Raw genomic sequence first — 13,845 nt, forward strand, 5'->3', positions numbered from 1 at the left:
AATATAATTATAAAAATAAATAGCAGAACTAATTAATAAAACCTTTTTTTTACGTCTGCTCAAACAGAGCTAGACAGAACTGTAGTAGCCTACTTGTGGAACCTTTCAGAGAACACCTCTGGGACACCTGGACCAACCAACCCAACCAGCTCAACACTTCAACTCCCCCTCCCACTCCACAAAGGACATGCAGGTCCTTGGACTCCTCCATCGCCAGACCATAGCAACACGACGGTTGGAGGAAGAGTGCCTCATCTTCCGCCTAGGAACCCTCCAACCACAAGGGATGAACTCAGATTTCTCCAGTTTCCTCATTTCCCCTCCCTCACCTTGTCTCAGTCAAATCCCTCGAACTCAGCACCGCCTTCCTAACCTGCAATCTTCTTCCTGACCTTTCCGCCCCCATCTCCACTCCGGCCTATCACCCTCACCTTGACCTCCTTCCACCTATCGCATTTCCAACGCCCCTCCCCCAAGTCCCTCCTCCCTACCTTTTATCTTAGTCTGTTGGACACACTTTCCTCATTCCTGAAGAAGGGCTCATGCCCGAAATGTCTATTCTCCTGCTCCTTGGATGCTGCCTGACCTGCTGCACTTTTCCAGCAACACATTTTCTGAACTGTAGTAGGCCCCAAATCCTAGTCCCCACGCAGACACGGGGAGAACGTGCAAACTCCACACAGTCAGTCGCCTGAGGCGGGAATTGAACCCGGGTCTCTGGTGCTGTGAGGCAGCAGTGCTAACCACTGTGCCACCGTGCCATCCATTCTCAAAGATGACTCTCAAGTTTGCCAAGAAAGTTTAGAAGAAAAGAGAAAGGCCATACTTTTAGAATTAGCAAAGAAGTTAGATTTTTCCCCCCCTTCCTTTCTGAGCCACAGTGCCAGGCTCAGTGCCAGAGACCTGACAACTATGACTTTCCCCTGGTAGGCTGTCCCCACCAGCAGTATCCAACATGGTATACTTATTGCTGAGGGGAATGGCCACAGGGGATCCCTGCTCTGGCTGTCGGTTCCCTTTCCTCCCCCTTTCCCCCCTTCCATTCTAAACCACGATCTATATGCTTCTGGTACCATTTCATCAGCACCTAAAATAACCTGTTTAATCTCTTCGTAATCTCTGGACACCTCGTCTGACAGTGCGGCAAATACGTCACTAGTTCTGCCTGCCAGTTTAGTCTGAACTAGCATTACCCATAAATTCTCGAATGACTCCGAATGCCAAGCCAATTTTTTTCAAATGAAATAAAGAACCATGCAGGTGGAGGCTATACTCGACGGGGACATCATCGAACCAAGCCAGAGTGAGTGGAGTTCGCCGATCACCATAGTTCCCAAACTGGAGCAGGACTCAACGATTCTGTGTGGATTATTGGAAGGTCAAAGCTATGACAAAATCGGACTCCTATCCGATTCCTAGATTGGAGGACTGTACCAAGAAAGTCGGGCAAGCCAGTTACATCACCATGTTGGATTTAATGTGTGGTTACTGGCAGGTACCTTTATCAGAGTTGGTGAAATAAATTTCTGCATTTGTAACCCCAAATGGGCTATATCAATTTAAAGTGATGCCCTTTGGAATGAAGAACGCACCTGCCACTTTCCAAAGACTCATGAACAGAGTTGTGGTTGTGTTAACAAAACTGTGCAGTTTATTTGGATGATATCGTGTTCTTCAGTAAGTCCTGGAAAGATCACATGGTACAGTTGGCAGAGCTCTTCGAACGGCTACGTGAAACAAAACTGGTGATAAACTTAAATAAAACTGAATTCGCGAAAGCAGAGGTGACATTTTTGGGACATAACATCGGTTATGGAAGGCTGATCCCACGGAACACAAAGACAAAGGCCATCAAGGAATTTACAGAACCAACCTCGAAGAAGGAGATGCTTTGATTCTTAGGACTCAGCTGATTCAATCGGCAGTTTGTTCCAAACTTCAGCAGTGTAGTGGTACTGTTCATCAATTTGCTGAAGAAGTTTCGGTGGACAGATCAATGTCAGGAGGCATTCGACCATTTGAAATCAATATTAACCACCAAACCAGTTTTAGCTACACCAAACTTTTCAAAACCTTTTCAAGTTGTCATTGATGCTGGTGAGAAAGGAGTTGGAGCTGTATTCTTACAGGAAGATGAGAATGGGATTGAACTGCCAGTTTTTTTGAAGAAGAAGATCAACATTCACCAGAGGAGGCACTCCACAATCGAAAAAGAACTTTTGAGTTTGGTATGTCACGAACAATGTATCGGAGACAGTTGTGTACACTGATCACAATCCGCTTACATTCTTAGAACGATTTAAAGACAGGAATATGAGACTCTTTCATTCGAGTCTTATGTTATAGTCTTTTGATTTAAAAATCATAAACAGAATAAACTTGATATGCAGGTCAGAAGAATGTAATCACAGATGCATTATCGCGGATTTAACTGATAGAGGTTAGATGCCAATCTTCAGTCAATTCTATTAACTCATGCGATATCAAGAAATGGCTGAAGATACCAATATTTAGAGCTGTACTACAACGGGTCAGCTAGGGACACAGGAAGTTCTGAGGCACACATCTTCAGTATTATTGCCAGAATATTGTTGGTCCCACAGCCTTGTAGTATTCAGTACCTTCAGCCATTTCTTGATATCGCATGAGTTAATAGAATTGACTGAAGATTGGCATCTGCGGTGCTGGGGTCATCTAGAAGAGGTTGAGATGGATTGTAGACTCACACTCCTGGCTGAAGATTGTTACAAATGCTCTAGCATTATCTTTTCCACTGATGTGTTGGACTTCTTCATTGTGGGGTTGGAGATATTTGTGGGACCTCTTCCAGTGAGTTGTTTAACTGCCCACCACAATTCAAAACTCCGCTGAGATTAGATCTGATTTGTAGGTTATGGAATCACCTGTCTATCATTTGCTGCTTACACTGCCGAGCATAAGTATGCCTGCTCCTGGATGTCCTCCTGCACTATTCATTGAACTATATTTGATCATCTAGCTGGATAGTAATGGTCGAGTATGGAATATGCTAGGCTATGAGGTTGAAGATTGTGTTGGAGTAAAACTTGGCTGCTGTTGATGATCCACAACCCCTCATGGATGCCCAGTCTTTACTTGCTAGATTTGTTCAAAGTCTGTCCCATTTAGCACAATGATAGTGCCACATGACATGATGGAGGCTATCCTTAATGTGAAAATGGCACGTTCCCTCCACAAGACTGTGTGGTCAACCCCACTAATGCTGTCTTGGACAAAACATCTGCTGCAGGTAATCTCAGGAGAATGAGCTCAAGAATATTTTTCCATTCTTGCCAATTTCTTCACCACCTGACGCAGACCCAGACTAGCAGTGATTTTTTTTTTGAGACCTGAATAGCTCAGTCAGTAATGGTGCTACCAAGTCACTCTTCATGAAGCACATTGAAGCCCTTACCCAGAGTACATTATGTGCCTCTGTCCTTCCTCTAAGTGATTTCAACATGGTAGAATACTGTTTGACTGATGCCATGAGACTTTATTGGCTCTGGAGTCAATGTTGAGGGCTTCTAAGTTAACTGCCTCCCAAGTATAAACCACCTTTGGGTCACCACCTCTGCTGAGTCTGTCCTGGCCTAAGATCATCAAAATACAAAAGGAGAGGTTGAGAGAGTTCTTCCTACACAGAAGATTGTTAGGCTATTGATCCAAAAACAGTAGTGGAGCCAGAACGCAAGTTCGATTTCAAAAGGAAGATGGATAAACATTTGAAAAAGAAAAGTTGAAATGGCATGGGTAAAGGGGAGGGAATGGGCACAATGGATAGTTCTCAGAAACTAGCATATGTATGATGACATGAATTATCTTCTATATCCTACAGTTTGATGTCTTAATTAAGGATACAACACATAATATACAAAATCACTTTATGGATGAAGAGTTATTGTTTCAGATGTAACTTGTTCTATAAGCATTCAAAAAAATTTGAGTCAGGATCACTGGTAATTATTCTTCACATGTGAGCCTAGACTGTGGATGTGTATTCCGGTTGACTGAAGAATAATGTGTATGAATGTGAGGTGATATATTTTGGGAGGAAAATATGGAATTGAATTTACAACCAATAGAATGACATGAAACAATGGGAAAATTCGGTGACTCCCTTAAGGTTCAAATACACAATTCCCTGAATTAAGGGAACACACAGTTTTTAAAAAAGGCTAGCTGGGTTTTTGAGTTTAGTAAATGGGGCTGTAAAATTCAAGAGTGACAAAAGATTATTGCCATCCCTTCTTCAGCAAGTTCATTGCTCTCTATTATGAAAGTCTCTTCTGTTTCAGAGTTAATTTGATTGAACCTGTCTTTTTAGCTTCCACTTTCTGCTTGTCAATGTGTCACAAAACTAACATCAAACAAGATGGTGGAAGGAACAATGTTTACAATTCACCACATTAAATAGGATTCAACATATTCTATTTCTTTTGTAGATGCTATCAAGTACTGGAGAGCAGAAGGCAAGGTGGCAGTCTGGCTGCATGTTCCTATTCTCCAGAGCAGATTTATACCTGCAGCAGCTGCTCAAGGTTTTACATTTCACCATGCTGAAAAGGACCATTCCACATTGGCACTGTGGCTAGCTAAGGGGGAAAGCAGGCTTCCTGCTTATGCTACACATCAAGTCGGTGTGGCAGGTGAGTGAATCTTGATCAGTAATTTAATGTGAGTAGTTCTTTTTTTTTAATTCAGGAAATCATAGTGATCAAGAAAACTTAAAAATAATCACTGATGAAAAATTCTAATCCTCAAGCTAAACTAAAACTGCAGTGCTATTACAAAATCGGATATTTTTCAAGGCCCTGAATTTTCACAGACACAGAATTGATCTACATCATAGGTAGAATAGCACTGGAGCCCTGATTCCAGAAGTCCCGCCCCAAAGCCAACATTCATCATTTTGCTAGGTAAAAGGACTGGAGAAGGAATGTCCTTTGCACATTTGTGGTTCGTTGAGGCAGTACCACATTTGAAAGTTCAGTTACATTCAGTAAAAATCAATTTTCATTAGCAAGGTTTCTGAAAAATTATTTATGGGCTTTGTGTATTTTTTAAAGGTTTTTTTAAAAATTCTCTTGTGGGCTGTGGGCATCACTAGCTTGCCAGTATTTTATTGCTCATCCCTCATTGCCTTTGAGAAGTTGTTGGTGAGCTGCCTTCTTAAATGGCTGCAGTCCAAATGCTGAAGGTTGACCTACAATGCCACTGGGAGAGAAGACCATGATTTTGATGCAGCAACAGTGAAGGAATAGTAATATATTCCCAAGTCAGGATGGTGAGTGGCTTGGCGGGGAACTTGCAGGTTGTGGTGTTCCCATGTATCTGCTACTCTTGTTCTTTTAAATAGAAGTACTTGTAGGTTTGAAAGGTGCTGTCTGAGGATTTTGATGAATTTCTGCAGTACACACTGTTGCTACTGAGCATCTGTAGTGGAGGGAGTGGATGTTTGCCAATGTCGTGCCAACAAGCGGGCTGCTTTGTCTTGGATGATGTCCAGCTTCTTGAGTGTTGTTGGAGCTTCAGTCATTCATGTAAGTGGACAGTATTCCATCACACCCTGACTTGTGCCTTCTAGGTGATTCGCAGCAGTATTGCAAGCCTCTGACCTGCTTTTGTAGCCACTGTGTTTATGTGGCAAGTCCAGTTGAGTTTCTGATCAATGATAACCTCCAGGATATTGATAGTAGGGGATTCAGTGATGGTAATGCCATTGAATGTTCAGGACCACTGGTTAGATTGTCTCTTATTAGGATGGCTGTAGGACAAGGGCAGCAAATACGGCGCACCACAACCTGCGAGTTCCCCTCCAAGTCACTCATTATTCTGAATTGGAAAGATATCACCGCTTCTTCACTGTTGTTGCATCAAAATCATGGAATTCCCTCCCTACTGACACTGTGGGGCAAACTACAACATGTGGACTGCAGTGGTTCAGGAAGGCAGCTCACCATCACCTTCTCAAGGGCAACTGGGAATGGGCAAGCAAGTCATGCAGCGTCCAAGGAGCAGGAGAATCGATGATTCAGACAAAAGCCCTTCATCAGGAATGAGGCTGTGAGCTGAGGGGTTGAAGAGATAAGTGGGGGTGGAGGAATGTGTTGGTGGGACTGGGGGGAAGGTAGCTGAGAGTATAATAGGTAGATGGAGGTGGGGGTAATGGTAATAGGTCGGAGAGAAGGGTAAAGCGGATATGTGGAAAGGAAGATGGACACGTAGGACAGGTCATGACGGTGATACCGAGTCGCAAGGTTGGAACTGGGATAAGGTGAGGGGAGAGGAAATGAGGAAACTGGTGAAATCCACATTGATGCCGTGGGTTTGGAGGGCCCCAAGGTGGAAGATGAGGCATTCTTCCTCTAGGCGTCTGGTGGTTAGGGTTTGATGATGGAGGAGGCCCAGGACCTGGATATCCTTAATGGAGTGGCAGGGGGAGTTGAAGTGTTCAGCCACAGGGCGGTGGGTAGGTTATTGCGGGTGTCCTGGAATGTTCTCTGAAGCGCTCTGCAAGTAGGCGTCCTATCTATCCAATGTGGAGGAGACCGCATCGGGAGCAACAAATACAGTAAATGACATGTGGAAGTGCAGGTAAAACTCTGTTGGATGTGGGATGCTCGTTTGGGGCCTTGGAAAGAGGTGAGGGGGAAGGTGTGTTCGCAGGTTTTGCGAGTCCTTCGGTTTTGGTAAGGGAAGATGCCGGGAGGGGAGGGTGGGTTGGTGGCGGCCGTGGACCTGACAAGGAAGTCGTGGATTTTTGGCAGGGGAGCTTACAGGAGCAATTTGAGACAATATCATTCTTGATGGATTCAGGCATGAGTTATATACGGTGTATGTAAATTCGTTCTGAGAGCTAAAATAATCTGGGCATCAATCTCTAGGGAGGCAATTGGACAGGGGTGGTCTCTTGCTATGACCCTCACACCACCTATTTTTAGCATTAATTGAAATCAACCCCCATTCATTCTCAAAAATATGCTTAAATCTTCAGAAAATTAATTATTTGTTCTTGTACCTTTCAGTACAAATACTTCTTGTACTTCTGAACATTCACTTTCACAATGAATGCTAGAGTAATCAAGTAAAGCCACAGAGTTGTCTGGTGCAGTTAAACCAGTTGTAAATTGTGCCAGAATTGGGTCATTTATATTGACCAGAAAACTTCCCACATGTGAAAATTATGTTATTATTTGTTTTCTTCACGGCTGCACAACAGAGTTGAAATTCTGTCCTATATATTTACTCTATTATGCTGCAACTACTGCCATTACCAGCCTATTATAACCAGGTGACAGAAAGATTTTCGGGGAGGTGATCATGCTTCCCTCTCTCTTAAACCTCATCCTCGTTTCAGTTAGTTGGAACAATTCTGAGTCACTGAACTTGAAACGTTAAGTCTGCTTTCTCCCCACAAATGCTGCCAGACTTGTTGAGTCTTGTCAGCAGTTTCTGCTTTTATTTCAGATCTCCAGCTTTTGCAGTTCTTAGTTTTGTTTCAGCACTTGTGTTAAATTTAGTTAAACACAGCAAACTGAAGGAGAATCAATTTTCAGGTACTCTTGAGTGAAAGAGTGGAATTTTATTACAGAAATAAAAAATGAGATAAAACATAACAACCAACACAAAAACACATGCAGTGAACTTACATGAAAGCTGGGAATAGATGGGATATCAAATACAGGCAGGAATATTAAGACAGTTGCAGTTTACAGTTTGTTTTTTTTTAAGAGTCTTTGGGATACATGAATGAAACCTGTATTCCAATTGCTTAGCTGTTGTCCTGTTGCCTCAGGAGTGGTATAGCGAGATGTAATCCTTGATTTTCAGTCAACTGAGGTTTTCCAAGTTTATTTCCAAGTTCAGCTGTGGCTTACTGAGATTGGATAGAGAGAAGGAGAGAACTTTCCACATCCTAGCTGTGTACAAGTCATGCTGTGTTCTCTCCCTTCATTGGTCAAAAGCAAGCTATTGAAATACGGTTCATTTTTATATACCAGTCTAGTTGCATTGTCTTTTAATCAGAACTGACAAAGAATCACTGCAATAGAAACATTAATTCCATTTTTCTCTGCCTATAAATGTTGCCAAACCTGCTGAGTTTCTCCAGCACAATAGGGTGAATAGTCATAGTCTTTTCTCTAGGGTAGGGGAGTCCAAAACTAGAGGGCATAGGTTAAGGAGAGAGGGGAAAGATTTTAAAAATAGAGCGAAGGGACAACTTTTTCATGCAGTAGATATGTGTATGGAATGAGCTGCCAAAGGAAGTGGTGGAGGATGGTACAATTACAACATTTAAAAGGCATCTCGATGGGCATATGAACTGGAAGGGTTTAGAGGGATACGGGCCAAATGCTGGTAAATGGGACTAGATTAATATAGAATATCTGGTCGGCAGGGAATTGGGTTGAAGAGTCTGTTTCTGTGCTGTACATCTCCATGGTTCAATGACTTTCTCTTCTATTTCAGATTCTAGCATCTGTAGTTCTTTGTTTTATTTAAATATTTTCTGTAATCCAACAGTATAAGTCAAATTTTTAATGAGCTGTTGTAGAACATGGGCCCCTTGTAGTATTTCTATTGCACCAAATTTGTAATGCTGATGTTTCCTGAATCAAACGCTACATATAATTTTCCTGTTGTTTGGTGAGGGATTGGTGTCATCTGTATGAATGCCCAAACTCCAGCCAAAGATGACTGGATGAGTGATGAGAGCAAAAGAAAATTGGTATCCAGCTCTTTGCAAATCACTTGCTACATTTCTTATTCCCATTAAGATCAGGCTAACATTTTTCTGTCGAAAGCAGAAAAATAAGACTGCTTTCTGTTCCAGAATATTCAGTATTTTATCTGCTTATTCATAACAAAGATAAATGGTCCTACCTGCTGTGACCTGAAACCTCCTCAGGAACTACTAGAAATTGCTATTTGTGGAAAATTCTGTCAAATGTCATTCCAATTACTGTTACCATGAACTTAAGGTATTTTCAAATGCAGCAATATATCCATAAAGAGATCTTACCTGTTAGAAATTAAATAAACTGATAATGGGATTTATTAACCAACAATCAACCTGTATTAGCTATAGTTTTAAAAAAAGCAAATCATTTGTCTGCCAAGTTTCGTGATTTTTAAAGAGTTGGTCTCTTATTTTGATGAAAAATGTTAAAGTGGTACTGATGGTGGTTCCCTCATCTAAGAACAAATATAGTTTTGAAAAATAATCCAAGAAGTATTTTGAGAATTTAATATTTCTTCTAATATATGTACAGAATCCAGATCCAATATCAGTACATGCAATTTATAAAGAACAGTTCTGTAAAAATATGTAAGCCTCTGCAAAAGTCTACTTTTGATAGTACTGCAGTGAGGAAAAGGTATCACAGTATAGTGCAGGCAAAACTAATTTTATCTGTCTTCCACAAGGCTGATTCAAGGGTAATTAGTAATTTCATCGAACAAACACATGTGGCAATTTACATTCATTGCTCTTAAAAGATAGAACATAAAACTGTACAGATTAGGAACAGTCCCTTCAGTCTACCATCTCTGTGCCGACCATGGTGCCATTCTAAATTAATCCCATCTTCCTGTATGCGGTCACAATCATCTATTCTTTGCCTATTTATGTGCCTGTCAACATGCCTTTTCAACTTTGCTAACATATCTGTTTCTATCACCTTCCCTGGCAACACATTCCAAGCATCTACCACCCTCTGTAAAAAGCTTTCCTCGTACATCTCCCTTAAACTTCTCCCCTCTCACCTTAAACCTATTGTCCATGGCAGACCCCATCACCTTGGCCCTACACTCATTCCTGAAACATCTGGATAACAAGGAGCAGGAAAATCGATGTTTCAGTCAAAAGCCCTTCATAGATCAGAGGGGAGGGTGGAGCAGATAGGTGGGAAGGGAGATTGGCAGGTAGGACAGATCATGAGAACAGTGCCAATCTCCCTTCCCACCTGTCTGCTCCACCCTCCCCTCCCCTCTGATCTATCACCTTCATCCCTATTGTACTCTTTGATACCTTCTCCCCAGCCCCAACCCTCCCCCATTTATCTCTTCACCCTGGAGGCTCCCTGCCTCCATTCCCAATGAAGGGCTTTTGCCCGAAACGTCGATTTTCCTGCTCCTCGGATGCTGCCTGACCTGCTGTCTTTTCCAGCACCACTCTAATCTAAACTCTGGTTTCCAGCATCTGCAGTCCTCACTTTTGCCTATCTGGATAACGAGGTCACCTACATCAGACTCCTATTTATTGATTTCAGCACCATAATTCCAATTAAACTCATCTCCATACTCTGAGACCAAGGACTCTGCTCCCCTCTCAGCAACTGGATCCTGAACTTCCTCACATGTGGACTGCAATTAGTAAGAATAGGCAGCGACAACACCTCCTCCACAATAATCCTTAACACCGGTGCATCACAAGCCTGCGCACTCAGCCCCTTTGTATACTCCTCATACACTTATGACTGTTCGGCCAAATTCAACTGTAACTCCATTTACAAATTTGCTGATGACCCCACTGTGGTGGGTCAGATCTCCAACAACAAGACAGAGTGCAAGAAAGAGGTCGAGAGCTTAGTGGCATGGTGTAAATACAACAATCACTCCCTCATTGTCAGCAAAACGAATGAGCTGGTCCTTGACTTCTGGAATGAAGTGGAGGACATGCCTTTGTTTGCATCAGTGCTGCTGAGGTGGAGGTGGTTGACAGTATCACATTCCGAGGAGTAAATATCACCAACAGACAAGATGTTAAAGACAAGAAAACACATCAATGCCTTTACTTCCTCAGAAGGCTAAGGAAACTCAGCACTCAGCATGTCCACAATGGTTCTTACCAATTTTTATAGATGCATCCAATCTGGATGTATCACAGCTTGGTATGGCAACTGCTGTGCCCAAGACTGCAAGAAATTTCAGAGTTGTGAACGCAGTCCAGTCCATCTCAAAAAGCAGCCAACATAATCAAAAACCCCTCCCATCCTGGTTATACTCTCTTGTACCCTTTCCCATCATGTATAAGTTATAAAAGTTTGAAAACACATACCAAGAGTTTCAAGAAGGCCTTCTTCCTTGCTCTTACCAGACTTACGAACAAACCTCTCATTTATTAGAGTTGATGTTTGTCTGCACCTTCTTTGTAGTTGTAATACTATATTCTGCATTCTAAGCTATTACCCTGATGTATTTACATAAGGTATATTATGTCTGGATAGCGTGCAAAATAATATTTTTCTCAATACACGTGACAAAAATCAATCTAATCAAACCTGTGCCCCCTAGAATTTCACATTTCATTCCTGGGAAAAAAGACTCTGACTATTCACCCTATCCATGCCTGCCATAATTTTATATACTTCTATCAGGTGATCCTCCATAGCTGCAGCGAAAACAATCCTCTCCTTACAAGTGATACACTCCAGTGGAGGCAACATTCTGGTAAACCTTTTCTGTATCCTTCCTATGGACTAGAACTGCACACAATACTCTAAATGTGGCCGAACTAAAGTCTTGTACAACTGCAACGTAATTTGCCAACTTTTATACTCAATGCCCCAATTGATGAAAGCAAGCATACATATGCCTACTTATTCACTTACGTTGCCACTTTCAGGGAGCTATGAACTTGGATCCGAAGATCTCTATATATATATCAATGCTTCTAAGGGGCATGCCATTAACTGTATACTTTCCTCTTGCATTTGACTTCCCAAAATGCATCGCCTCACTCTTGTGCAGATTAAACTCATTCTGCCATTTCTCATCCAACTTTCTCACAGATCAGTATCCTGTTATATCCTTTGATAAACTTGCTCAGTGTCCACAACTCTTCCAATTTCCATGTTGTCTGCAAACTGACCACCTACAATTTCTTCTTGTCATTTATATAGATTACAAATGACAGATCTTTACTGATCTTTACTGAACACCATTGTTCACAGACCTCTCCAAAACTCTGTCATCTATGACAAGCCAATTTTGTATCTATTTGCCGACTTAGCGTGGATCCCATACAACTTAATCTTCCAGACCAGCCTATCACGAGTTACCTTTTCAAGTGCTTTAATAAGGTCCATACAGACAACACCCATTGCCCAAACCTCATCAACCATCTTTGTCACTTCCTGAAAAAAAATTAACCAAGTTTGTGAGACAAGACCTCCTCATATAAAGTTATGCTGACTATAAATTCATATTTTTCCACATACGAGTAAATCTGTCGCTAAGAGTCTTTTCCAGTAATTTTTCTACCACAGATGTAAGGCCCACTGCCTTATAATTTCCTGGATTATCCTGTTGCCCTTCTGAAACAAAGGGATAACTTCAGTCTTCTGTGACCTCACCTGTGGCTAAAGCTGAGACAAAGGTCTCTGTCAAGGCCCTAGCAATCTCCTCCCTTGCCTTCTTCAGTATCCTGGGTTAGATCCTATCAGCTTCTGGGGACTCACCTACCTTAATGTTTTTGAAGACACCCAATATTTCCTCCTCCTTAAATCAACATTCCCCTTCCTTATCTTACTGTCATCAATGTCCTTCCCCTTGGTGAATACTGATATGAAGTACTCATTAGAGATCTTGGCCACTTCCTCTGGCTCCATGCATAATTTCTGTCCTTTATTCTTGAGTGGACTTGACTTTTTTTCTAGTTACCCTCTTGCTCCTAATATAGAATGTAGAACAACACAACACAGACCAGGCCCTTCGGCCCTCGATGTAGCGCCGACCTATGAACTATTCTCAGCTCGTCCCCCTACATTATCCCATCATCATCCATGTGCTTATCCAAGGATTGTTTAAATCTTTCTAATGTGGCTGAGTTAACTATATTGGCAGGTAGGGCATTCCATGCCCTTACCACTCTGAGTAAAGAATCTGCCTGAGTAAAGACATCTGTCTTAAATCTATCACCCCTCAATTTGTAGTTATGCCCCGCCATACAAGCTGATGTCATCATCCTAGGAAAAAGACTTTCACTGTCTATCCTATCTAATCCTCTGATCATCTTGTATGTCTCTATCAAATCCCCTCTTAGCCTTCTTCTTTCCAGTGAGAACAGACCAAGTCTCTCAGCCTTTCCTCATAAGACCTTCCCTCCAGACCAGGCAACATCCTGGTAAATCTCCTCTGCACCTTTTCCAATGCTTCCACATCCTTCCCAAAATATGACAACCAGAACTGTACACAATAGTCCAAGTGTGGCCGCACGAGCATTTTGTATAGTTGCAGCATGATATTGCAGCTCCAGAAATCAATCCCTCTACCAATGAAACCTAACACACCATATGCCTTCTTAACAGCACTATCAAACAGGGTGGCAACTTTCAGGGATCTATGCATGTGGACTCCATGACCCCTCTACACATCCACACTACCAAGAATCTTTCCATTAACCCAGTACTCTGCCTTCCTGTTATTCTTCCCAAAGTGCATCACCTCACATTTAACTGCATTGAACTCCATGTGCCACCTCTCAGCCCAATTCTGCAGTTTATCCAAGTTCCCCTGCAACCTGTAACATTGTTTCAAACTGTCCACTACTCCAACAACTTCGATGTCATCTGCAAATTTATTATCCACCTGTGCCTTAAGTCATTTATAAAAATGACAAACAGCAGTGGTCCCAAAACAGATCCTCATGGCACACCAGACTCCAGGCTGAATATCAACCACCACTCGCTGCTTTCTTTCAGAAAGCCAGTTTCTAATCCAAACAGCTAAATCACCCTCAATCCCATGACTCAGCATTGTCTCCTACCACCTACTATGTGGAACCTTAGCAAAGGCTTTACTGAAGTCCATGTATACCACATC

General features: G+C 42.1%; 1 protein-coding gene across 4 annotated transcripts in view; it reads left to right on the forward strand.

Moving 5' to 3' along the window:
- nudt6 (nudix (nucleoside diphosphate linked moiety X)-type motif 6) overlaps nt 1-13,845 on the forward strand; it is a 222,832-nt gene that overhangs the window by 10,828 nt on the left and 198,159 nt on the right. For all 4 annotated transcript variants that reach the window (XM_072584197.1, XM_072584196.1, XM_072584198.1 and 1 more), the window contains exon 2: nt 4,464-4,667. In XM_072584197.1, the coding sequence (XP_072440298.1) occupies nt 4,464-4,667 (204 nt within the window). The remainder of the gene's footprint in view (nt 1-4,463; nt 4,668-13,845) is intronic.

This window comes from Chiloscyllium punctatum, chromosome 14 (genome assembly GCF_047496795.1).
Source record: "Chiloscyllium punctatum isolate Juve2018m chromosome 14, sChiPun1.3, whole genome shotgun sequence".
Lineage (NCBI taxonomy): Eukaryota > Metazoa > Chordata > Chondrichthyes > Orectolobiformes > Hemiscylliidae > Chiloscyllium > Chiloscyllium punctatum.